At 43.7% G+C, this 27,725-nt stretch overlaps 2 protein-coding genes across 2 annotated transcripts; both read left to right on the top strand.

Moving 5' to 3' along the window:
- Nucleotides 1-359: 359 nt before the first annotated feature.
- NT5C1B (5'-nucleotidase, cytosolic IB) lies at nt 360-12,308 on the top strand. Its single transcript, XM_054022432.1, has 6 exons — nt 360-697; nt 1,371-1,538; nt 7,744-7,873; nt 8,791-8,913; nt 9,683-9,867; nt 11,356-12,308. Exons 1-6 carry the CDS (start codon nt 539-541, stop codon nt 11,716-11,718), a joined length of 1,128 nt encoding a protein of 375 aa, XP_053878407.1. The 5' UTR covers nt 360-538; the 3' UTR covers nt 11,719-12,308.
- A 5,763-nt stretch (nt 12,309-18,071) lies between these two features.
- On the top strand, nt 18,072-26,441 carry RDH14 (retinol dehydrogenase 14). Its single transcript, XM_054022431.1, has 2 exons — nt 18,072-18,599; nt 24,612-26,441. The coding sequence occupies exons 1-2, from the start codon at nt 18,072-18,074 to the stop codon at nt 25,227-25,229; spliced, it is 1,146 nt and encodes a 381-aa protein (XP_053878406.1). The 3' UTR covers nt 25,230-26,441.
- The last annotated feature ends 1,284 nt before the right edge of the window (nt 26,442-27,725 follow it).

The raw sequence follows: 27,725 nt of genomic DNA, 5'->3' as shown, positions 1-27,725 counted from the left end.
AGCTGTTTGTAGCTGACGGGGGGGGGGGGGGGGGGGTTGCAGCCCAGTTCGTTCCCCCTAGGCTGTGTGTAACTGTGGGGGGGGGGTCTGTTGCAGCCTTGACCCCTGCCCCCCGACTGTGCCTATCTGTCTGTCTGTGTGTGTGTGGGGGGGGGTAGCTCTGGCCTCCGATCCCCCCAGGTTGTGTGTATCTGTCCGGGGGTGGGGATGCAGCCCCGGTCCCCCGCCCCTTCCCGCAGGCTGTAGGGCTTGGTCGGGGGTTTGCGGCCCTGGATGGCGGGCAGCAGGCCCGGCGCTGGCGGCAGGCGGAAGGGCTGTGGCTGGCTGGGCGCGGCACAGCGAGCCCCGGGCAGGGCAGAGCCCGGCCCGTCATCATTTCCCCACGGCTGCAGCGGCGGGGCGGGGATGCCCAGAGGCGGCTGGTGCGCTCCGCGCTGACCTCGGTCCCGCTGTGTCCGTGTCGCTGCAGAGATCCTCCTCCTCCCCCGCGCCGCCCGGCTGCAGCAGCAGGCACCAGCCGCGGGCACCAGCCGCCACCATGAGCTCCTGCAGCTCGGACAAGTCCCAGAGCAGCTCGGCCTGCAACACCCCGCTCACCACGGCGCAGCAGCAGGCGGCGGCGGTCGGCGCCGAGCAAGACTGGGCAGCGGCCAAGGCTTTCTACGACAACCTGGTCTCCACCAAGAGACCCCGACCGGTGAGTGCTGCCGGCGGCAGCACGGAGTAGGCGTGGGGGAGGGAGGACAGCTCTCCGGGGCTCATAAACAGCTGTGTGTGCTTCCTGCCTCTTCTCTCTGATACGTGCCCTGTCTGCCTCCCTCTGCCGATCCTTCCCATCCAACCTCCGGGCCTGGCTTCCCCGTGTGCCACCCCCTCCCCTGGTGCCACTCCTATTTTTTCCTCCCTGGGTCACTGGGTGCCATCCCCACCCTCTCCTTCCTGGTTACCTCACCCTGCAACACCTAGGCTGTCCTCCCCACGTGCCACACTATCCTTTCCTCCCGGGATGCCACCTGCTCCCCGTGTGTCACCCCCATCCTCTCCTCCCTGGGTGCCATCCTCCTCGCCGTGTGTCACCCCCATCCTCTCCTCCCTGGGTGCCATCCTCCTCGCCGTGTGTCACCCCCATCCTCTCCTCCCTGGGTGTCATCCTCCTCCCCGTGTGTCACCCCCATCCTCTCCTCCCTGGGTGCCATCCTCCTCCCCATGTGTCACCCCCATCCTCTCCTCCCGGGGTGCCATCCTCCTCCCCATCCTGTGTGCCACCCACCTCCATCTCCTCCCCCTTTCCTCCCTGTGTGTCACCTTCCCCCCATCTCTCTCTCCTCTCCCGCCCCATCTGCCCTCTCTCACCATTCCGTTGTCTACAGCCTAAGCCCCAAAATGCCACCACTGTGGCAGTCTCCTCCCGGGCTCTCTTTGACATGGTGAAAGACAGGAAAATCTACGAAGAGGAAGGGGTGGAAACCTATGTGAAGTACCAGGAGGAAAATGAGAACGTCCCCCTGAAGCCCGGGCCAGCTTTCTATTTTGTCAAGGTAAGACACTCCGTTTAAAAGTTCAGCTAAGCTTTCTGTTCCATAAACAGCCTTCCACAGAGTTTCCTGCCTGCCTCCACCCTTCCCCAAAGCCAGAGTGGTTGGTAAATACATCCGTTTACATAATCATGCAGCCAGCAGTCTTTTCTCACATAAGAATACACTAAACATGGCTCCTAGGTTTGTGTGCTGGAAGGGGAACTACTCCGGGATGTCATGCCAGGGAGGATGCTGAAAGCTCAAGTCCAAATTTGGGGAAGAGGAGGAGTCTTCTACTGAGCACAGTGAGGCTGCTGGGAAATGGTTTCAGGCTTAGTGGCCTGTTTGCGTTGATTGAGTAATCTCAATTTGCTCTATCTCCCGACTGAAATGAATTAGAATAATTTTACTCTCCTCCCCTCCCTGAGTCAGTAAAGATACAAGCCAGTGTAAGATCACGTAGTATTTCCTACTGAAAAATTGGCACAGTTTAGATGGAGAAAGTTAATAGCCTCTTGCCAATCTAAAGATTAAAGAATGTGTGGTTAGGTGGTGGTTAGGAGGAGACTCAATGCCTAGTAGAGTCATGCTACAGACAGAAAGTTCATTTCCTTTTAAAGCATTGTCAGATAATTTAGGCCCCAGATAAACCAGGGGCATAGCTACAGGTGGACCTGGGTAGGACGCAGCCCACCCACTTAACATCCAGGCCCACCCCCAGCCCTGGTTCTGCTCAGGCCCCAGTGCTAGCCCTGCCCAGACCTGCAAGACACTGCATGCCGGGTGCACACACACACACAGCTCGACCGGAGGGGGAGGGACAGCAGTGACACAGCAGCGGAGCGCTTGACGAGTGCACCGCGCATGCTGCAGCAGGAGGAGGGCGACCCGCCCGCCGAGCAGCAGCAAGCATCAAAAAACATAGGCCTGCTGCCTCAGGGAGCCAGGCCTGATGTGGGGCAGTGCGACGGGGATGGGTGCCAGGAGCCATGTACACTGGAGAGCGGCATCTCCTTCCAGAGCTGGGTGCATGCATGGGGCCCCGGAGGGCCCCTGGCCAGAGCATCCATCATCCCCCACAAGGCCAGCTGGACTGGTGGGGTTGGGCGGAGGCGGGCCCCCTGATCCTTCCTGCCCCTCCATCATTGCCAGCCTACCCAAAGTCGGAGCCCATCCAAATGTTCCATGCTAGCTACGCCACTGCCCCAAACTTGTATGGGTTTTAATTGGTTATAAAACCAAATCTTAAGATCTTTACTCAGTGTGGAATGACCTAGGTTGAGGATATTGACACCCTATCAAGGAAGATAGTAACTGAAAATAAATGGTCAAAAGGGGAAAGATCCTGTGATTGATATCAAAGCATCTCAGAAAATAACATCCACTATTGTGAGACTGCAGATAGGCCACATTGCAGAAGTCAGAATCAACAGAGATGGGAGCAAGATGTATCTATTTTGGAAGACGATAAAAAAAAACTAGATAAATTCATGGATTAATTCATTACATTATTCATGGTCCATCAATAGCTATTAGCCGGGATGGGCAGGGATGGTGTCCCTAGCCTCTGTTTGCCAGAAGCTGGGAATGGGCAACAGGAGATAGATCACTTGATGATTACCTGTTCTGTTCATTCCCTTTGGGGCACCTGGCATTGGCCACTGTCGGAAGACAGGATACTGGGCTAGATGGACCTTCGATCTGACCCAGTATGGCCGTTCTTATGTTCTTAAGATGTACCAGGAGCAGGCTTAAATACTCGCCCATGCTTTTTAATGTAATATTGTAAGGAAAGTGAAGCTTTTCAGATTGGATCAAGCCCTACATAGGACCCTGTACAAGTTGTTAAATTAATTCTTGAACTTCATGGCCTGATACAACACTTGTCCCACGATAAAACAACACCTCAGTTTTTACTCTGTTCACTCACTTCAGTTAGAATTTGCCTGACTAACGATGTGGGTTCAAGGTTAATAGAATTCCTTGGACTATTTAAAAATAAAAACATGTATGACTGGTTTCAAACATTGCTGGTGCAACAAGAACAAGGCAAAGAAACTGACTCTGATTCAGGGGCCTATATGCAGGAGTGAAACTGACAATTTTGTTTTCATTGTGTGAGCTAAGAGATAGCCAAAGGTAAACAGCCCTAAATGATGTAGAGTAAACTATATTTAAAATATTCTTTCATCTTTGCTTATTTAAATGTTTCTAATAAACACAGACTTCAGCAGGGTTGCTTGAGTGTTATAGAGGAGAGAATTTGGTCCAAAGCGTTCATTTTAGTTCTTCAGGGAATTGTCACCTCACAGGCCTCACCAAAACAGTTTTTGAGAAGATTACTGGATTGTCGGTAATTAAATAGACTAGCTGGGAGGAAGAGTCTATGACATAGCACTTCCATGTGGATTTAAAATAGACCCTTAACTTTAATTGTTGTAAGACTTGCCTCAGAAAGGCTATGAGTAGCTAAACATTTTTTACCACTTATGATCAAGTTATGGGTGTGCTGGGTGGAGGGGAAAAAAGAAATAGGTGCCAGCCATGATGCGATTACCTGTGGTCTTCTAAGTGCAATAGGGAACACAGCCACCAGCAGCACTCAGCACCTTATCAAGGGTGTGTCTGGGCAGGATGCAAGCAGGGCAATGAAAACACCCCTCCTATACACTACACCATTTTACAAGTATAGTAACTACTCTATATGGGTACGAGCATGCTTCCACTAGCCTCCACAAGCAGAATGTGTTTTCAAAAGAGCCTAAGAGTTAGATACCCAGTTCCCAATGAATTTCAATAGGATTTGACTGCCCCACTCCCATAGGCTTATTTGAAAATCCTAGTTTTTAGGTGGTGTACCTTCCCACTCATTCCAGTGCAGTTCATGCTGTTAGAGCCATAAAATAGGCTCTTTAGATTTAATCATTTGAGCACTAATGATATTTTTTTCTAAGGACAATTGGATTGGAATGTGCTCACAATATTTTTTTTAAATATTAAACCGTAACATACTAGATACATGTTTGGTTGGGTGATATGGGATTGTTTACTCCAGGTTTCAGTCCCTGAATCCAGAAGGATCATCTAGTCACTAGTCTGATCTCCTGCATAACACATAGGCCACTAAATTTCAAGTCTCATAAGGGATTATTTTCTACTTAGATGCAGAAATGAATAGTTCTTAAATAGCATCTCTGTATACAGACTCCTTTAAGGGAAAGCTTTAATATGTTGTTATTTTAATTTGTTGTTTGTATTACTATAGCACCCAGGAGGCCTAGTCATACCAGAACCCCATTGTGCTAGGCATTGTACAAACTGAACAACAAGACAGACCTTGCCCCAAAGAGATTAATGTAGAACAACAGTCAAGGTTTGCTGACTTTTCTAGCCTAAAACTTTGAGTTTCTTACTAAAAAATCAATTAAACTTTCAAGTCCACAAAAGTTACTTTTCCAGGTGAACAGTATTACCTGCCACTTCGGAAGGGATTTCTGTTTACCTTCAGATTGGACTTTTGGGGCCAAATCATCAAATGTTGTGAATCAACATAACTCCATTGAAATGAGTGGAATCTAGCTGACTTACACCAACTGATGATCTGGCCATGGTGGGTTTGCTTTGTTTACAATTTCTTTAAATTTCAAGAAAGTTGCAGTAAAAATAAGTGTGATCAACACAGTCACTTATTGTCTAAATAATAAGTTAGACAATAATTTTATAACTCGCTGCATCCACAAGGTGCTTGGGAGTGTGTACCAGATAATGAAAAAAATAAAAACATGATTAATTACAGTAGCCAATACACTAACATATCACCCTCTGCACTAAATGCATCCTCTTATCTGATATTTCAGTGAATATGCAGCGTTGTTGTAGCCATGTCAGTCCCAGGATATTAGAGAGACAAGGTGGGTGAGGTAATATCTTTTACTGGACGAACTTCTGTTGGTGTGAGAGATACGCTTTCAAACTACACAGAGCTCTTCTTCAGGTCTGGGAAAGGTACTGAGAATGACACAGCTAAATACAAGATCGAACAGATAATTTAGTATAAGTAGTTAACACATATTGTAAGGGACCATTCAAGATGAAGTTAATACCCCTGTAATCATAGGACACAAAAGGCATTAGGGGTTACAGATTGTTGTAATAAGCCATAAATCCAGTGTCTTTTTTAAGACCATGATTTTTAGTGTCTAGCAAAGTTATGAATTTCAGTTACCAGGCTTTTTTAAAAGTGTTGTGTAGGTTTCCTTTGAGGATGAGGACTGATAGGTCAGATATAGAGTGATTGCTTTGTGAAAAGTGTCCCACAAAGCGAAAGCGTGATATTACCTCACTCACCTCGTCCCTTCAATAAATACCCAATGTACTGGAATACTACAGGCCAGTGGACACAAAGTGGGAAAGGGGACATAGGGAGTCTTATCCTTTCTCTATGAATAGGATCTCTCTGTAGGTCTATAGATGGCTGTCATCTAGAGCTTTCCTAAGCATAGTCCACACAACAAGGCCAAGAATTTCAAAACTAAGTGCCTAAAGGTAGGCTATTAAGAGCACATTTAAGCACCTAAATAAGTGGTCTGGTTTTTAAAAGCACCATCTTGTTCCTTTATCTTTTCTGATACCTTAGGTCACTGGTTCTCAAACTTATTTGATCGGGCCCCCCTTCTTTGTATATGTAGCTGTTTACACTCCCACCCCTCAAGAACATATACCACCACCCAGCTCTGAAGGCAGCACTACGCCAGCAGCAGCACAGAAATAAGGGAGGCAACATGAAAAGTGATATTTGTCAATAGCACTTTTCACAGCAGACTTAGCACCCTATTGCCACCCTTATTTCTCTGCTGCTGCTGCCACCCCAGGCTGACAGCTGGAATCCCACCGCCTCCAGGTGCAGTTTTGGGGAGCAGGGAAGGAAACGTGAGCCCAGGTTACCTCCCAGTGAGGGATTGAGGAGGAGACCCCAAGCCCGGGTGTCAGGGCCGTTCTGCAGGAGCCCCAGCTACCCAGGGCTGACATAGCTCTTCAAAAAAAAAACCCCAAAACACACAGCTCTCACCTCCTTTGTCACATTGCTCTGCCTCCCTTGGAAGGCCTGCCCCATAGTTTGAGAACCAGTGTCTAGGTTAATCAGGATCAATCCAACTCACTACCTGGATTGGGAACCTCCAAGGGAAATATCTACTGGATAAGGCAGGATTTAATGCTCATTATTTAGGGACAAATTGTCAATCCTGCCTTCCTAAATAGTGTCTGCACCAAACCTGCATTTGTAATCACGTATATAAAGACACTTTATGCTTGCTTGTGAATTTTGCAGGAGCAATTTAGATGTTGAGTTTAAAAAGTGTCTCTGAATACCTGTATCCATTAATAAAATTTCAGAAAGGATTACCAAAAAGTATTAACAGGTACCATCTACAAAGAGCTGTACAGGTCTGGAAAAAAATAATCTTTTGGCTCCTGGAGAAATCCCATTATCCAAAACCAGGAAAAACTTCAGTCAAATACAGATCAGAGTAAAACAAATGTACTTCAACCTTCAGAATCTAGAAAGATTAGATTCCACAGTTCATCTGAAAACTAACTAAAAGACCTTTGGTGGTGTACAGTACCTTTGCAGATTTATTTTATCTGATGATAGGTGCCTCAGGCTAGGTCTACACTACAGCGGGGGGTCGACCTAAGATACGCAACTTCAGCTACGTGAATAGCGTAGCTGAAGTTGCGTATTTTAGGTCGACTTACCTGGCTGTGAGGACGGCGGCAAGTCGACCGCTGCCACGCCGCCATCGACTCCGCTTCCGCCTCTTGCCGCGGTGGATTTCCGAAGTCGACGGCAGAGTGATCAGGGATCGATTTTATCACGTCTTCACTAGACGCGATAAGTCAATCCCCAATAGAAACGATTGCTACCCGCCGATCTGGCGGGTAGTGAAGACGTGCCCTCAGGTAAAAAGAACTTCATTATAAAGTTGAATTCTGTAACTTTCATCAAAAGAAAACTGCTTATTTGCTTCTCTTATAACAAGTCCAAGAAAATAGTTGCTGGGAGGTGAAGAAGAGAAATGAATAAAACAAGTTTGGCAAGTTTAAACTGCCAAACTGCTTTTCACATTCTTCTTCAAGGCAGGGCCCATGTGTATAACCAAAATTACTCTGATTGAGAGGACACATATGCAGCTTGTTTATGCACATCAATGTTTCTAACCTGCAGGCACTAGAACAGGTCAATGCCCGGCTTCGTGAGCTGTACCCTAATGATGAAGAGCTATTTGATATTGTTCTGATGACTAATAACCATGCCCAAGTGGGAGTGAGACTCATAAACAGCATCAATCACTATGGTAAGTAAAATAAATAACATTCTGTAGAGTTGCTTGCTGCCAGGCTGTAAACTGAAGCATTTTCAGTTTGCGTGCTCTGACCCTGGAATGGGCAGTTCCTTTGATACAGATACCCATTGCTAGGTGAATGATGTTTATTTGTGTGTGTCAGAACAAGTGAGAGTGTGTTAAACAGGATTTGGCCCAAAGCTCTAGGTTTAATTGTCAAGTCCGAATCTCAATTTCTAAGAAAAGGTCCTTGAATGTTTCTTTATTTTGTATTTTTCCCTCTAAATTTGCAATCACTGAGCTGTCTCAGAGGGATTTTGGGGGGGTGGAGGGATTCTTGGGGAATAAGAAACAATCAAACATTGTGGCCAAGTTAAACCTCTTAAAGTTGTTAAAAGTCAGACTACTACTGGACAAACTTCTTTAAAAGTTTAACATTAATTGAAAAATAAGATTCTTCTTGTAGGACTAGAGTGCCAGTTCCTCAGCTGATGTAAATTGGCGTCACTCCATTGACTCTGAATAGTCACTTTGTAAAACTGGAAGTTTTCAGAAGGACATAGAGGAAGTCCTTAGTTGAAGATCTGGCCACTATGCTCTCAAGATTCACGTTGTTAAGTTTCAGTCTTTCCAACATGTGACTGCAAGAGTTGTCATACCAAAGTAGACCATGAGTGCATCTAAGCTGATATCCCAACTCCAGATGACCCCATGTTTCAGAGGAAGTGGGGAAAGTAGCTTTTGCTCAGTAAGGAATTGGGACGAATGTACATCAAGGACAGATCTTAACATTTCAGAAATTTTACTCTGTTCAGATAGTAACTGTATTTTGTTTGTGTTAGGACAAAAACACAGCAGGGTTGTACCTTGTCATATTTTTGTACCTTGTTTGTTTCTTCTGTATCTGAGATTTTCATGCCTGTTTTTAGGTTTATCGATTGAACGCTTCTGTATGACTGGTGGAGAAAGCCCTATTGGTTACCTAACAGCATATCTTACCAACTTATACCTTTCTGCGGACTCTGAAAAAGTCCAAGAAGCTATAGAAGCAGGTTTGGATTGGCTCTTACCTTGGTTTATTTCTCACTTAAGCCTATTATCACATGAACTCAATAATTACATGTATCTTTTCCACAGGAGATGGAAATATTTCAGTAAATATGGAGTCCAATATACAGTATATATGTAATATCAACTAGTCACTGGTTTTATTTGATTATTATCCTTCTGCTTGGATCTTGTTTCATATAATGCCCCTTTTTGCCCCCTGCACTGTGTCAGTAATGCCAGCCTAACCAATCCTTTTCTTTATCTCTTGCTCCCAGTTTCATGTCTTCATCCATGCTGCCCCTCTCCCTTGCATGACCACCAGTGTACCAGTCCTCCCTCCTGTCTCACTCAAATTCCTCCTGATGTCACCTTTTCTCTGATGCCAAAAATTAGCCAACATCCAGTGGCTTCTGCACTGCAACATTAGAAAGAAGAGAGTGAACTTAAAATGAAAATAAATAAATAAAGCTAGAGTAAATATTGTCCTCAGAATTTTCCACTATTTCTTATCTTCAGTGTGACTTAGGGTCCAATCCTACAAACACTTATGACTGAAAGTAACTATGCATGAGAATAATCTCACTTAAATCAATGGGACTGCTTGCATATATAAAGTTACTCCTATGCAGAAATATATCCGGGGTCAGGGCCTTAGACTGTAAGTGCCTCTGGGCAGTAAAGTTTTGTACCCATTCTGTGTCTATGCTACTGCAATAACAATACTAGTGAGTCCACTGGAAACTGCTAACTGAGCTTCTGATGTGTTTTCAGGCATTGCATCTGCTACAATGTTCACTGCAAATAAAGACATACCTTACTGCGATAAGCAGCTGAGGGTGGCGTTTGATGGGGATGCTGTTCTCTTTTCTGACGAATCAGAGCAGATTGTCAAAGAGCATGGATTAGATAGATTTTTTGAACACGAACAGATGAATGAGAATAAGCCCCTTGCACAGGTATCTGCTTCTTGAACTGTTAAGACAACTTTGCTTTTTTATTGCTAAAATTGTAGTTGGTACTTTGATTTTGTTTGTCGTATGTGTACATTATTTTTCTCTTAAGTTTATACATTAATGTGTCTTGTTCTTCATGGATGTTTTATTTGTGAGTCAAAGAACCTTTTAATTGTAACATCAATTGCATTATACCTGCTTGGATTTCCTTTTTCACAGACAGTTATTAGAATGCATGTTTGATATTTAAGGGCCTGATCCTGCAGTCCTTACACAGGACTCCCATTTCATTGGGAATATTGCATGAGTAAGAACATGAGGTTTTTGTAGCTACCTCTAGAGGTATTTTCACTTAATCATCCCCTAGAGGCCCGATCCAATGTCCACTGAATTCATTGAAAAAGATGACTACTGATTTCAATGGACTTTGGGTCTGGTCCTAGGTGAGGTGAACATGGCAGCCTATATCCATTCATAGCAATCAGCCCCACCTCCAAACATACTACTCGGTATTTGTGATCCTTTGTTGCCCTCTGTGCATGTAACAGAATGCACATGTCTGGGCTTGGAATGTAATGTCCATTCATACTTTGTTCCACTTTTTATTGTCATATGGAACAGCTATTGTACATCTCTCAATAACATATTAATAAAGAGTTGGCATTTGTTTCAAATGCCAGAATGGTCCAAGTGTAATATTTATGTTCATTGTCAAACAGAATTATGATGTTTGTCCAGGAATGCAAACATGTTAGAATCAACTTAAACAACTTTACTTTCATTTACACTGGTATAACTCAGAATAAGGGCCTGATCTTTGAAAGCAATGGAAATTGTAGGTACTCAGTGTATCAGAGTTTGACCCAAATAGTTTTTGTTTTTAATTTTGCACCTCATCCTTCTGTCACTCAAACTGGTGTAAATCTGATGGAACTCCACAGAAGTCACTTTAGTTACACGAGTGTAAAAAATCACTATGAGAACAGAATCAGGTGTCGTTAAAAAGCAAAAGGTATGTTTTTCATTTCATGAACTCTGGACAGAAATTATTCCTGTATATTAGGGCTCTCCAGCCCCAGTCAGGGTCAGGACCCCTCTGAATTAGGCACTGTAGAGAAATACAGATTTACAAGATCCCTGCCCCAAAGATCATACAATCTAAGGAGACAGGCAACATACAAAGAGAGTAAGAGGGATGCACTGAAATATATAAAAATTATAATATACAAATATACTTTGTGGTGGGAGGGCATTCTATTATGCAAATAGGTATCCGTATTCAGCAACTGCCCCACACAGCCAAGCTGTCACTTGCTGGTTGGTTTTCTTTGTAGGCATTGTGTTGAGAAAGGATTCCAAGGAGGAGAAGGTAGTGGCCTTATGGATCATGGAAGGAGTTCTATATATAAAGGACAGCATGGAAGAAAGTACAGAGATGTTTGTGGGAGAAGTGGGTAAACATTAAACATGTTTCTGATATTTTATACCTAGGGTCCTTTGAAAGGTTTTCTGGAAGACTTAGGGAAGCTGCAGAAGAAATTTTATGCAAAAGACGAACGATTAGATTGTCCTATAAGGACCTACCTCGTCACAGCTAGAAGCGCAGCAAGTTCTGGAGCCAGAGTGCTGAAGACTCTCCGTAGCTGGGGTTTGGAGATTGATGAGGCACTTTTCCTTGCAGGAGCTCCTAAAGGACCGATTTTGGTGAAAATACGGCCTCATATTTTCTTTGATGATCAGATGTTTCACATTGAAGGAGCACAACAACTGGGTACTATAGCAGCACATGTACCTTATGGCATTGGTCAGAAGTACAACAAATCCAAACCTAAAGATGACACTGTTAAAAAATAGCTTCCCTTTAACTTAGCCTCTAACACATCAATAGTTAAGTCTGAAAACTCTACCTTTGTATATTATAAGGAATATGTTTAAAGATTTGACCTCGGTAGCTAAATAAGTTTTAAAAGGAAATATTTTTAATATACGTTTTTTTAGATAGTACTCTTGAACACTTTTTGGTTTGGTTTGCTAGGTCTAGCACTGTCGTTTCTTAATATTAGGAAAAGTCTTGTATTGATTTTATAGTTTAAGCCATAATTTAAAGACATATATATATGTATATATGTATGTCTTTAAAATATATAAGTGTGTGACTTCTCTGAAAGTGTTGTAAATGGGTTATTTATAACGTGAATCATGCTGCATAAAGAATATTTACAGGTTATTTTTGAAAAGACCAAAAATGTGGTGCGAGTATGTTTACCTATTCAGGGTCAGTTAGTCGAATATGTGCTCAGTGATTGTGTCATCATGAATCTTTGATCTGTATGGGTGATTTGTAATTCCAGTGGAAACTGTTAGTTTGTGTGGCCTTGTGTTTACAGGAACCCTTTATTTTTCTAAACTATTTTTCCTACTCGAATAAAGCTGACTTTGCAGAACATTGCCATTTTTCTGTGTTGGGGTGGGGTGGGCGGATTTTTTTTCCTCAACAAGGATCACTCAGAAGTTATGGCTCTTCTGAGGCCTATGTGAAATGAGTTTGGTGACCTCAGTTCAATTTCTGGTCGACCAGTGTCCACTTCAACACCACATTAATGTTCATTTGCACCATTGTTGATAAGCTGAGCAGAGGACCAAGGAATGAGTAGGTATGGAAAAGGGAATTATCCACACCATGCACCTTCCCATCCAACCAGCAGTCCATCTAGAACATGCACCGTGTTGGCCAGAGCATAGTTAGCAGACTTGGAATGCTTCAGTTTGTGTTGATCTGTAGATAGAGGACATTTTCTCCAGAGCTGTCAGTCCTTAACCAATCTTGAGCATTAAAGTGTGTGAGGAGAAAAATGTAAAAAAGATCCTTCTGTTTTTATTATGTTATACATTTGTTCATCAGCAGTCAGACTCTAAATTGACACTGAAGGTTCTGTTCTTTGATGTTTTAGTTATGCAGGCTTACCTTCAGATATGTCAGATACGTGTTGCAAGATGTCAGCAATGTAAGATATGCAAGAACACATTCTAGCTGTGATAAAGTTAGCACAAATCCTATTTCATCCTTCCAAAGGAGGTTCCTCTTCACACACTTTATAAAGTTTCTGAATGCAAACCACAAGGGATCGACTTTAAATCTCAGGACACATTTAGGCCAAAATTTTGAAAAGGGGCCTCTGATTTTGTATGCCTCAGATTTTGGATGCCCATCCTGACACCTTGGCAGCTGATTATCTAAAATGCTGAGTGCACACAACTCAGCTGAGGTGAGTGGGAGTGTACAACATCTCTGAAAATCAGGTTCAATTTATTTCAAGTTGAGTGTTTAAAAAAAAAAGAAGACAGAATCAGAGGCCACTTTTAAAAATACCATCCGCAGTGATTCTAGCCATGAGGTATGAAGATTGCTGATTAAGTTTTCTGTAGTTAGCAAATGCTGTGTTTACAGTTTTCTTTAATATAAGCAAAGGAAATATTCTGGTATCTGGTTTGGTTTTGTATAGCTCTGGGATTGAATGGGCACATCCTAAGTATTTGTTCGGCTCTCTAATGGGATAGACTTGCCCATTGTCCATTACAGAATCAAAAGTAAAATGATAATGTATTTTTTGGAATGTTCTGCAACAGTTTGAAGCATTGCCTTGGGATTACAAGTGGCTATTAAGCTATACATCAAGCCAGCTGTCCTGAGTGATGGTAGTGAGCTAGATACCTTGAATCCTCCTGGAAAGCTTTAATTTTGGAAAACAATGATCATTGCTCAGGGGCTAAATTTCTCATTATGGAAACAACCCATTGTACAAATATAATACACTGAAGAACTGACTGAATAGAGGTGATTAAGTTTTTAATCAAATACCTTTACCAGATTTGCCAAACTTTTGTTCTTATATACTGTGTCAGGGCTTCTTGGAAAGGATTTAGACTGAAAATATATTTTAGGCCTGTGGCTGACTTTGTTGTCTTCTTGATAATATTAATTTGGTTGGTGTATTCTGATTGGGATAATTACGCAGAGAGGAGGTTTGGGGTATCTTTAGGCATTGTTCCAGGTCAGCATCTTTTCTGGGTGTGGGTCTTAGAATGAAAAGCAAAACTCATCCCTCTGACTTGGCTTTCCCTCTCTCTCTCTCACACACACACACACTCAGGGTGTGTACACACTATCACTAAGGCTGCGATTCTTTCACAGAGGTCACGGAAGTCATGGATTCGGTGACTTTCTGTGACCTCCATGACTTCTGCAGCAGCTGGTATGGCTGACTTCAGGGCCCTGGGGCCAGCTACTCTGGTGCCCCACGGCCAGCCGCACCTGCTGCTGCTGGAGCGACCGGGGGCCAGCTGCTCTAGCGGGCAACCCCAGGCAGCTGGCTCTGGGGATCACTAGAACAGCAGCCGGTGTGGCTGGCTCCGGGGAACACCCGAGCAGCATTCCTGCGGGAGCCCTGGGGACCGCCTAAGCAGCTGGAGCAGTGGCCCCAGGGGCGCCCGGAGGCCATCCGGAGCGTGGTCCCTGGGAGCAGCAACCAGGAGGCAGTCAACCCCCGCACTGGAGCAGCATCCCCCCTCCCCAACCAGGGGCGGCTCTATGTATTTTGCTGCCCCAAGCATGGCAGTCAGGCGGCTTTCGGCGGCACACCTGCGGGAGGTCTGCTGGTAACACGTATTCAGCGGCATGCCTGTCGGAGGTCTGCTGGGCCCGCGCTTTCGGCGACCCGCCGCCGAATTGCCACCGAAACCGTGGGACCAGCTGACGTCCCGCAGGCATGCTGCCTAAGGCAGCCTGACTGCCGCCCTCATGGCGATCAGCAGGCCACCCCCCGCGGCTTGCCGCCCCAGACACGCGCTTGGTGCGCTGGTGCCTGGAGCCGCCCCTGCCCCCAGCAGGGGCTCCCCGCAGCAGCGGGGCCCCAGAAGTAGAGATTTAGTCAGGGGTATTTTTGGTAAAAGTCATGGACAGGTCATGAGCCATGAATTTTTATTTATTGCCCATGACCAGTCTATGGCTTTTACCCAAAATACCCCTAACTAAATCTTAGCCTTAACTATCAATAAGTAACTTATCTTGGTCAGAGGTGTGATTAAGCCACTCCCCTGAGTAATGTTTGTTACACCGACCTAAGTACCAGTGAGGACAGTGCTATGTTGACAGGAGAGCTTCTGACGCTGACATAGCTACCGTCTCTTGTGGAGATGGTTTTATTATGCTAACGGGAGAGCTGGGTTTGGAGGACAAGTTTGATTTACTTCCTTCTTTTTATTTTCCTTCAGAAAGGAGGAAAAACTCAGACGCTTCAAAATGTATGTTATTCTGTGTGTTGCATTGTGCTTGTGTTACTTAGTTTACTAGCTTCTATACAATTGTACTTGAGTTTATATACAAAATGTTTGCTACCTCAGGCTCAGTCCTGTGAGGTGATGAGCACCCTCAGATTCTAGCAACAATAACTATTGGAAATAAGGGTGCTTGACACTTCACCGAATTGCACCTATGAATGATGAGCCAGAATGTACAGGTTTATCTACATCTACCTTTGTTGTAGTGGTGTTGTGGTTTTAAGGTGGGTAGATGTTTGTAAAATATTTTGAGATGCTCAAGTGGTATCATTGTGAAGTATTATTATGTTTGGGGGTGTTTTTTTGGTTTTGTTTTTCGGCCATTACACTACTTAGCTGTCCTCTCAATGTTGTAAGTATTTAATGTGCTTTGTGATCCTGACTGATCATGCTCATCTTTTAGTAGCTGAATTATTTGTCTTATCAATTATGCTATTTTCTAATTTAACAGGGAAATACATTTGTCCTCAGCAAAAAATCCTAGGCAACATTTTCTTTCAATGTAGACTAGTGATTTCCGTGGGTGCTCAACTTGAGTAGCTTTGATTTTTGGAAAGTGGATGTTCAGCTCTTTTTAAAATCAGGTCCCTTTAAGGCAGGGGTCTCAAACTCAATTTACCCAATGAAGTCAGGGTAGAACAAGGTCCTATGTTTTAGTGCTCCCTGGAGATGAATATTAAGAAAAACAGGAGCCTGGTCAGATAATAGCATGGTCTTTATCATGTATTAGATTAAATCAGCAATCAGGATATGGTAGATATATATCCCTCTTCTAAGTTTTGTACTGAGAGATAGAGTTTTCTCCGTGTGTCTATTAAAATCTTTCATTTTTTGAAGGGTTCTGGAGGCCTTAGATAGCTTTTGTAACCCAATTTGTTTCATTGGGTAGATAATTCAAAGTCACCTGACATTTAATATTTTGGATACCTTGAGAAATATTTCAATAGAAAATTGATTTGAAATTGAGCCATTTATAGGTTCACTATGGTGTATCTTCTGTCTCCCATTTTTGCTTTCATAGTACTAACTTTCATGCTTTTGTCTCTAGATTGGCCCAGGGTTTGCATTGGGAAACCTAAACAAAAGAAAAGGACTGCTGCTTAAAGATAAGGAAGCAAACCTTGTCAGAAGCTTTCAGTATTCAAGATTGGTCTATACATAGCTGAATCAATGTCCATAAGTGCATCTGTGATCTTTTCTTTATTCGTTCTATGTAATAAATTCACGCATAACCAGTCATTAATAAAAAATGTAAAAAATGCATTCAGCCATGTTTTCTAATGAAGAATATGTTAAGCAATATCATTCAGTAGCTCAGATCTGCGTAAAAACTGAGTATGACTTAACAGAATTGTAGATACGTGGGGCTGGAAGGGACCAAGGTCATCTAGTCCAGCCCCCTGCGCTAGACTATTCCTGAACAAAGTTTGTCTAACCTGTTGAAAACCTCCGTTGATGGAGATTCCATAACCTCCCTCAAAAACCTATTCCAATACTTAACTGTCCTTTTAGTTAGAAAGTTTTTCATAATATCTAACCTAAATCTACCTTACTGATTAAGCCCATTACTTTTTGTCCTATCTTCAGTGGACATGGACAACTGATCCCCAGCCTTTTGACTTTATAACAGCTCTTAATGTATCTGAAAACTATTATCGAGTTCCCCCTCAATCTTCTTTTCTCAAGACTAAACATGCCTTTTTTTTTTTTTTTTTTAATATTTGCTTGTAGCTGAAGGGGTGCCCTGAACTGGACACCGTACTCCAGCTGAGGCCTCATGAGTGCTGAGTACAGTGAGACAATTACCCCTCTTTGAAATGACACTCCTGTTCGCATAACCTAGAATATCAGTCTTTTTTGCAACTGCATCACATTGTCAGCTATATTTAATTTGTGATCAACTATAACCCTCAGAGCCTGTTCTACAGTATTACTGCCAGTGTTTTGCCATTTTCATAGAATCACAGAAGTGTAGGATTAGAAGGGACCTCATCTAGTCCAGTCCCCTGCACTCAAGGCAGGACTATGTAATAACTAGACCATTCCTAACAGGTGTTTGTCTAACCTGTTTTTAAAAACCTCCAGTGACAGAGAACCCACAACAGCCCTAGGCAATTGGTTCCAGTGCTTAACTACCCTGACAGTTAGGAAGTTTTTTTCCTAATATCCAACAGAACCCCCTTCCCCTTGCTGTAGTTTAAGCCCATTGCGTCTTGTCCTATCTTTAGAAGTTAAAGAGAACCATTTTTCATCCTCTTCCTTGTAACAACCTTTTATATACTTGAAAACTGTTATCGAATCCCCCCTCAGTCTTCTCTTCTTGAGACTGAACCCATTTTTTCCAATCTTCCCTCATAGGTCCTGTTTTCTAGACCATTAATCTCTGGACTTTCTCCAACGTCTCCCCATTTGTCGTTGTGTATCCGATTTTTCACTGTAGTACTTTGCACCTGCTGTCTTCCCTGAATGCTACCTTGTTGATTTCAGAACAGAGTTCTCCCTTTTGTCATGGGAGCTTTGACTTTTTTCAGTCTATCGGGCTTTGGGTGACCAGATAGCAAGTGTAAAAAATCAGGACAGGGGGTGGGGAGTAATAGGTGCCTATATAAGAATAAGCCCCCAAAATCAGGACTACCCCTATAAAATCGGGACATGTGGTCACCCTATATTGGACTCAGTCCCAGTCTGACCAAGAAAAGGGTGGTGGCTGCAGGAGACACTTTTATCTGCTCAAACGCGTTTGCGTCTCTGTCTGGGGTGCCAGCAGCTCAGGGGCGGCCCTGCGCGGGGGAAGGGCTGCGTAGCTCACAGCACAGCTAGCGCGGTGCTCGGAGCTAACCCAACCCACGGGCTCCGCGCAGGGGAGGCGGATGAAACTACGAGTCCCAGAATGCAAAGCGAAGGGGACCGCGCTGGCCAATCGGTATCTAAACACCCGTACGCGGCGTTCGGCATCCGGCGGCGGTGTAGCGCCGGCTGCGCCCTGGGAAAAACGCCGGGGCGGGTGTTGTTCGGCCCTTGCTGGCCCCGAGCGCTGGGCTATGGCCGCTGCGGCGCTGCTGGCCGCGGTGTTGGGCGGGGGGCTGCTGCTGATCGCCCGCCGCTACCTGACCGGGGCCGGCCGGGCTTCGCGGGGCGCGGCTGCCGCGCTGATGCGGGGCAAGACGGTGATCGTCACGGGCGCGAACAGCGGGCTGGGCCGGGCCACGGCGGCCGAGCTGCTGCGGATGCAGGCCCGGGTGATCATGGGCTGCCGGGACCGCGGCCGGGCCGAGCAGGCGGCCCGCGAGATCCGCGCCGAGCTGGGCGGCCAGGCGGAGGGCGGGGAGCTGGTGATCAGGGAGCTGGACCTGGCCTCGCTGCGCTCCGTGCGCAGCTTCTGCCAGCGGGTGCTGCAGGTACAGGGGCCGGGGAACGAGGGGAGGGGCTGGGTGGGGTGGGCAAGTATGGGGGAAGGGATGGGGAGAGGGTAGGCTGGGGGCGAGGAGGAGGAGGGGGGCAGAGGAAGGGATGGGGTGAGTGGAGAGGGTAGGCTGGGGGGTGAAGAGGGGGGTGGGGGGAGGGGAGAGGGTAGGCTGGGGGGTGAGGGTGGAGGAAGGTGGGGGGAAGGGATGGGATGGGGAAGAGAAGAAATAAGGGGGAGAAGGATGGGGGAGGGCTGGGGTGAGGAGAGGGGAAAGCTGGTATGGGGGTTACAGGGCCTTGGTGAAGGTAATACGGGAGATGGCATATGAGGGAATGAGTTGATCCAAGGGCAGAGAGCTTGGCTGGGGAGGAGGAGGGGATGTTGGGGATCGGGAGGACACCCAGCTAGCTGGGGATGGGATGGGTGGACAGCTGGATGCAGGGGACCCTTTGCAGAAGGACAGGCTGGTGTGCCCTAAGATACATCTGACAAAGGGGTCAAGAAGGAGGAAAAGTTTTTAGGGGGATGGTCAGTTTGAGGGGGCTGAGGATGGAGAGATGCTGATAAGTGGAGGATGGAGGGCTTGGGATAAGGCTATGGGGGGGATTGGCATGAAGAAGAGAGATGGGCCCTGCTGGTGTGTGGACATGAAGGGCAGCAGCATCCAGACATTGCGTTGGCACCATCCTATCCTTTGTAGAGGACTGGAGTTTGTCAACAAATCATTCTGCGTGTCTAACTAGCAGGGCTTGTGCAGGTTTGCAACTCGGGAACATTCCTGTCTCTCACTCCCTTATCCAGCAAGGGCTACAAAGTCTTCAAATTACCCCTTTGGTGACTTGGAGTTCTTCAATGCTGAAATTGAGTGAAGATTAGCAGCTTTTGTCAAAGCTATTCTTGCATTTTATAGGGAATTAAAAATAATCCCAAAATATTTTGGGATGTGATGTAATGTTTTGGTTCATTCTTATTTATTGATTTTTAACCCAGGGAACAAAGCCTTATTAGGCCAAAGTTCCTTTCCTAGGGAAATTTTCCTGTTCCACTAGCTGTGTTGACCAGTAAGAAGGACTGGGCCCATGGAGTTATACAGTGCAGCCAGAAATCACCTTCACAAGCTTATATCAAGATGCAGCAGGCAAGGGGTGACCTGTTATCTCTGGGGGCAAAGAAAAACTAGGGCAGCTGCAATCTGCTGCAGTTTATTCTGCAAGACATCTGGAACTTGTGACTGTGAATTGGCTTAAGTTTGAGCCCCCTTCTATCTACAGCATAGAGGATAGGCTGCAATGAGAGAGCACTTCATGGGGTCATCTGAATCCAATATACATTTATCATGTTTCTATTACAGTACACCCTGTCTCTAATGCCCTTCATAATACCGAATCTTTGGGTATAATGAACTCAGTCCCTGGATCCCACCTCCATCCATGGGGCTGTGTCGGGGGCTGTCAGTTGTGGGGCTGGAGGAGCTGTCTTCCCCGCTCCTCCTCCCCTCTCTGTCATGGGTCTCTTTGTGTAATCACCCCCTTGCTATAATGAACAAATGGCTTGGATCCTATGGGGTTTGTTATATCGAGGGAATACTGTGGGCTGGTCTACACTGGGGGGGTCGATCCAAGATATGCAACTTCAGCTACGCGAATAGTGTAGCTGAAGTCGAAGTATCTTGGATCGAATTACCTGGGGTCCAGATGGTGCGGGATCGATGGCCACGGCTCCCCCGTCGATTGCGCTACCGCTGCTCGCTCTGGTGGAGTTCCGGAGTCGACTGTGAGCGCGTTCGGGGATCGATATATCGCGTCTTAATGAGACACGATATATCGATCCTGGATAAATCGATTGCTACCCGCCGATACGGCAGGTAGTGAAGACGTACCCTGTATGTCCATAATCATTCTGATTTTATCAGACCTATCCTGGATCCTGCAAGCCTACTTTGTGAGGTGCTCACTAGTGTCCTACAGTCTTTCCTAAGAGATTTTGTAGAAGGGCATGAGCAAGCGAACAAATGGTTTCACTGGGCATCTCATGGATACAATTTACACTGTTTAGGGATATCCCAAAATAGAGGAAAGGGTGTGTGCTGTGGGAAACTACATAATGGTAGAAAATGAGCTAATGCTGGAACTGCCACCCTGTATAACTCTGGGGTAAATATTTTTTTGATACAATTTTCTTAACCCATGAAATGTCGTCATCTTAACACTTGATGTTTCAGCATAACTTCACATTAATAATAACGTGATGAATAGACTTTCTCTTCACCCTTTTGGGCCTTTAACATAATTTGCCAGGAGCCTGGTGTCATTTCTGATTTGAAATATTTGGCAGACACTCAGATAATGTAGTGATTGGGAGGTATGATGAAGAAATTGTATCTTTCAAACAGATTGGATTGAGTGTTTTTCAGATGCTAGATCTCGGAATGCAATTCACAGGGCAGGTCCATGCACTTGGAAGTAAGGTTTGACATATATGTAAAGAAGGAATGAGGGAATGAGTCAGGACCCAGTTGTCATCTTTTAGGATTTTACTATCTCATCTTGGGAAAGGGGGAAAGTTTCTCAGATGCCAGAGAAAAAGGCAGCTAATAGCTTTCTTTTGTTGATACTCTTAATAGGAACAAAAAGTGAATAATCTTGGATTAAATAAAGTTGAGAGCTAAACATGAGTTTCTAACGTGACGTGCCAGATTCACTTCACAGGATTTGTGTTAACACTTTCTTCTGTCTTGGATTGTGTGGGTTCCCACTTCCTGAACTGAGGAACAATAAGCAAAATCCAGTCAAAACTACCAAATTTCTCCTGGTTCTAACTAAAACTGAATAATCTTGATGCAAAAATCCACTATTCAGTCTGAGTTTTCTAGACTGTAGGGGCACTGTTTGCGGCACTTTCTCTGGGTTTTAAATGAAAAGCTAGACAGGTATCTCATAACTTGGAATATTTTTGTGCACATTTCACTGTGTTCTAATTTATAACAGTCCCTTAAATATCTAGTTTATTTTTCCAGGGTATTTTAAAGATGTCTATCACCATTGTGCCTAGACAGGAATACTGTTGCACTCTTTGGGTCCGAACTCTGATCCAAGAGGCCCTTGAAGAAATCAAGGCAGGAAGGGATATATTTTAAAGAAAAAGCTAAATGTTTCTTGAAAATCTGTAGGATCCCCACACATTTGGGTAACTAAATGACACACTTAAACAAAGGTGTCAGAAACCATGAGTTTAACTGAAGAAGAAATATCTGGAATAATGAAGATGTGTGGTAAAAAGGGCTACAGCTCTGGGTCTCTCCTAATCTCTAATCTTTGCAGATAAGAAAATTGTAAAGGGAGTGAAAAGAAGGAAGATAAGTGTTGAGATTCACACTCTGTTGGCCCTATTTTAGGACATTATGTGTGTGTGCATTTTCCTCCTCCTTTAAACAGAACAAAAACTCTTAACAGAAAAGACCCACAGAAACAACAGGGGAAATTGACTAAAGCCCTAATTCTGTAATTGGTTTGTCATGGACAGACAGTTGTGCCCATGTAAAACTCCACAGACTTCAATGGAAAGCCATTTAGCGCCATCTGCGTAGATCCAGTTGCAGGATCTGGGCTTGTTTGACTTTACAGGGGAAACTGAATGTGACTATACACAAAGTGCTGTGAAATGCACAAAGTAAACACAGGGAAAACAATATACCCTTTTTTTCTAATCTGGTGTAGTGCCTCATAGGTGTTAGTGATACATTTAAAAAACAGTGATTATTATTATTTTTTTTTTTAAGCTGGCAGTCTCCCTATTGGCAAAACCAATTAAAGTGTTGTCTTTTCACAAGCAAAATTGAGAACAAAATAGCGAGGCATGAGATGAAGTGTGTGGAATGACATACCCGGGAGTGAGCTGGAGACAGCCTGGGAAGGTAGTGCCGCTATTGGGTTTATTTCTAGTGGTATCTGCTGTTTTAGAATACCCTCACCATGGCATAAATGATGGAGAAAACAAAATGATTGAGATGACTAGTTCTAGAAACACTTCCATAGGGCTGTAGTACATACACACTTACGTTATTCCCCTCCTTTTCTGAACTTGTGACTCCTTTCTGAAGTTGTCTGTAAGATAAAGGAGGTTCCTAGATTGATAAGATGAGACATAGCTGGCACTCCCACAGCCTGGCTTTCATTGTGGGTGTTTAGATACCTGCATTTTAATTTTTCACTTTTTTAGCCTCACTGCACAAAGACCAACTGCATTGTGTATTCAGAGTAATATGCTGGCTTCAGTGATAAATTGTTACATCTTTCAGTACTATGCAGCTATGGGGGAGATGTGAATTCTTTCCGACTCATGCATGAAGGACCCAATCCTGTGAGATGTTGAGCATCCTCAACTCCCATTGATATCAGTAGGAGTTAAGGGAACTTAGCATCTTGCAGGATCAAGCCACAGCTTGATTTAATTATTAACTAAATTCCAAATGCAGGCTCAGATTCTGTTCTAAGTTATACTTGTGCCATTGATGGCAAAATGTGTGGACTATTAAATTTCAAAGGTGTAAATGAGGATAGAATCTGGCCTGCAGAAAATTTCTTACTGGTGGTAAGGAGCCAGAAAGAGCTCAGCTTGACTTCCAGAGCCTATGTTAAATTTGCAGGACTGGCAGGAAAAGTGGGGGAGGGGAAGGGATGGAGTGAGGGGAGAGGGTAGGCTGGGGGGTGAGGGTGGAGGAAGGTGGGGGGAAGGGATGGGATGGGGAAGAGAAGAAATAAGGGGGAGAAGGATGGGGGAGGGCTGGGGTGAGGAGAGGCGAAAGCTGGTATGGGGGTTACTGGGCCTTTGTGAAGGTAATGCGGGAGATGGCATATGAGGGAATGAGTTGATCCAAGGGCAGGACTGGCAGGAAAAGTGTGTGTGTGGTGGGGTGCGGGGAACAGAGGAAGGGATGGAGTGAGGGGAGAGAAACATGGAACTTTATAGTGACACTTGTGTGAAGTCATTTTTCAGAGTGCAACCACACTTTGAAACTCCTAAGATCTTTCCCTCTCGGAGTTGTGGGTGCATAGACTATGCAGGATTTGGAACATAAGTATTGGGGCCTTAGATTTCATTTTTCTGTTACTAGTTTTACTTTCTGGTTCTTGTGCATTGGCACAACATAGTATCTTGGTCCACCACAGTTCAGGCAAATTTTAAATTAGGTACCATTGTTTGAAATTATTAATAGCAGTGTTTTCAAAATTCATCATAAATCTAATTATTTTTCCCTAATCAAATGATGGGTTTAAAATTTGTTGGCAGTGTCTCTTTAACAGGGGGGCAGGGATAGCTCAGTGGTTTGAGCATTGCCCTGCTAAACCCAGGGTTGTGAGTTCAATCCTTGAGGGGGCCACTTGGGGATCTGGGGCAAAAATCAGTACTTGGTCCTGCTTGTGAAGGCAGGGGGCTGGACTTGATGACCTTTCAAGGTCCCTTCCAGTTCGAGGAGATGGGATATCTCCATTAATTAATTAATTTATTTATATTTAACCCTAAATCCCTGCCTCAAAGAGCTAGATTATCTTTTTGTTCTTTGTACAGTGCCTAGCACAATAGGCTCTATGACCGGGGCTTCTAGGTGCTGCCACAATATGAATACTAACTAGTAGTACACTTATCAGCTTTTCTTTAATGTCACATCCTGATAATTCTTTGGAAAGAAATTGGTATTACAGAATAATTTCAGTAGATTTCAATTAAAAAATGCTATTCTTGAAAAATGTTTATATTTTAGCTATATTCAGAGTAACACAGCCCCCCCCCCCCCCCACAACCCATGTGATTTGATACTCCTCTTACTGACAACTACCAAAACACTTGTTTTTTCAAAGATTACATTAAAATAACCATGACCTAGAAAATCCCATTTTAGAGGATGAGCAGTTGAATGTTTTTTCCTAATAAAGGTCATTGAATATAATTAATCTTAATAACAGATTGCTGTGTTTATAAATCTGATTATTTTTGCTATTTTAAGGAAGAGCCGAGACTGGATGTTCTGATCAATAATGCGGGGATATTCCAGTGTCCATACATGAAGACAGAGGATGGTTTCGAGATGCAGTTTGGTGTCAACCACTTGGGTCATTTCTTGCTCACTAACCTCCTCCTTGGCCTCCTCAAAAGTTCTGCCCCAAGCAGGATTGTGGTAGTTTCTTCCAGACTTTACAAATATGGAGAGATCAACTTTGAAGACTTGAACAGTGAGATAAGTTACAATAAAAGTTTTGGCTACAGTCGCAGTAAACTGGCTAACATACTATTCACCAGGGAGCTAGCCCGCCGATTGGAAGGCACAGAAGTCACTGTCAACGTGCTTCATCCCGGTATTGTCCGAACCAATCTAGGCAGATACATAAATATTCCTTTGCTGGCAAAACCCCTCTTAAATTTGGTGTCATGGGCTTTCTTCAAAACCCCATTGGAAGGAGCCCAGACTTCTATTTATTTGGCCTCCTCTGCAGAAGTAGAGGGTGTGTCAGGCAAGTATTTTGGGGATTGCAAAGAGGAGGAATTGCTGCCTAAAGCCATGGATGATTTAGTTGCAAGAAAACTTTGGGATATCAGTGAAGTGATGGTTGGATTATTAAAATAAATGCTAGGAAAAAAGACTTACAGAAAGGAATGAAGATAACTAATATTTTGCTACCCTGAAGCTTTCTGCAATGGTATTTTCCCCCTTGAATGGTGTGAAACACAAATTACTTTGCTCATAGATTTCAAAGCTACTAGGAGTAATTTGTACGGCTCTTTTAAAATAGAGAATATTCTCTATTTTAAATAAATCCGTATTTTGAAAAAATACAGAACTAGAGTCTAACAGCCTGGGTGTTTGAATATATTTCAGCATTAAATCTCTTCTGAAAGCTACTTGTTCAGCAAATAAAAAGTTATTTGCTATGTAATGTATATGCTTCTTTGTTGTCTTCCACTATTTGATCTCAGACATAGCACTGTATTGCATTGTACATGAAATGTGTGGCAGTTTGCTTTTTCTTGTAGATGGTTTGTGAATCCATCCTAATACCAATAACAGTGTTGGGTTGGTGAGCAATCCAAGCTAAAACCATGTGAAAGATTTTACCAGTGAGTTGTGAACACTCTTCTGCTATGATCATCTAGGCCTCCAAATACTGTTTCATAGCACAAAAACTCTTTCCCACAACTGCATATCACTAGCTGCCTGAACAGGAACTATATCAAGCCATATTATAACTCACCTGTGGGTCACAAGTCAGATATTTTCAAGATGGCCTTCCATAAATTAGCATCTGTCACTGCCATTAATCTAATATATATGTTTGATTGTACAGCAGGTTCTATTTTATTTGGGCCAAACCTGCTCTTCTAGCGATATGAACCAAGGCCGCTGTCCTGCACTAAGCCTTGGGCTGATGGATGCCCCACCATTGACTTCAGTAGGTCTTTGTGACTGGAGGGTGTGTCAGAGCCCAAGATCTGATCCTGTGGTTTGTTTTGTGAATTGTCTATTTATAGATTTTTCTCATACTGTCTTTCATAGTGAAATGTGCATAAGGTTCAGTCTAATATGGCCCACAGTTCTTCCTGATAAGTCATCGTCTGTGTAAGTGCATATTTCCTTAACCTCACTAATGCGTACACGGTACAAATATGATCAAGAAACTATTACACAAACTTGACAAAAGTAGCCTTGGCAACTATCCTACATAGGCTTAGAGAGTCTCTACTATGCAGAGAGAATGGAATTAAAATAGGCCAAAAATAAATACAGGGATATTACATAAAGATGCCTCCCTTATTGTTTTAAAATAAATATATAACTTCAGTAACTGTTTCCGGTTAATTATGATTTGCTTGTCTCTCTTTAGTAATTTTATTTAACAGCACCAATTTAAGGTAAAAGTAAATTTAATGAATATGAAGAAAGTAGTGCTTTGGGGGTCTTGATTACTACTATTAATTTATTTATATATATATATATATATATATATAAAAAGATTGAAGTGTTTGAAGCTTAGTCTATCACACTATAAATCCTTATTGGCTCAACACTTGAGTTAACACCATATTTGAGATTCTCAGATCATTTACAGCGTATGTCTTCTAACTCGTCCTCACTGCATGTTGTTCTGTATGTTCTAACTCACACATTGTATTGTACTCAATCCCTTCCACACCTGTTTCCAGAGACACAATACTGTGGATATAGGAAAGAGGCATAACAGGAGCTCCATGCTTTTGGGAGGAAGACAGAGAAATCTAGAAGATCATAAGTTAAGGGGGAAAATTGATTTTTTTTTTAAGTTCCTGTAACAATAGTTACAGCATATATTTCTCACTGTATTGTAATTGCAGCATAAGTTGCTCACTTTTAGGCAACAGAACCTATAGGAGTAGAACTGAAGTGTGTGATTATTGTGTACTCTGAATGTTTGACACAAAAATGCTGTTTGTAAATAATGCAGAGGGCCATCCCAAAGAGAGGATGGAAATATGGTTAGAGAATAAACAGGTATTCAACCTGTGAAATCCTATTTTACATTTATCTTGCGTCTTTCATCTAAAACAATCCCCAAATGACTATGTGTAATACCATTGAAATGCAACCCTGGATGGAGTGGAAGGCATCAACCAACTACCATGCAGCATAATACTGAGGGCAAGGCAAAGTTTTGACCAGTTGCACCGGGGCACAAACTCTTCTGACAAAAAACAAGATGGGTTCCCTCAAGTCCCTACAGACCAGAAGATATCTTGGTTTTTTACTGTTTATCAAAAGGAGCTCAAGATAAATTAAATAGAACTCAAATGTATGATCTGTGATCCACTGTTCCATTGCTACCCCTGTCAAAACTACTGTGTGCATGTTAGAAGAGAGTCATGGATGCCTACTGGGACATAGCTTGCAAAGAAAAGTGCCATGCTGAAAAGCACTTAAGTGGGAATTCTGCACCTTCATCCCTTAGGCATAGGCATGTTTGAAAATCTCCCTAAGAGATTTGCCCAAGGTCAGACAGGGAGTCAGTGGCATACTTTGCTTAATAATAAGTTTGCATACTTTGCTGAATCAAGGCTGTCATTTTTTGCTGTCTTTGTTCATGGCAAACAG

Source organism: Malaclemys terrapin, chromosome 3, assembly GCF_027887155.1.
Source record: "Malaclemys terrapin pileata isolate rMalTer1 chromosome 3, rMalTer1.hap1, whole genome shotgun sequence".
In the NCBI taxonomy this organism is placed as follows: domain Eukaryota; kingdom Metazoa; phylum Chordata; order Testudines; family Emydidae; genus Malaclemys; species Malaclemys terrapin.
Note: the sequence above shows the minus strand (reverse complement) of the source record. Positions and strands in the feature narration are given on the sequence as shown.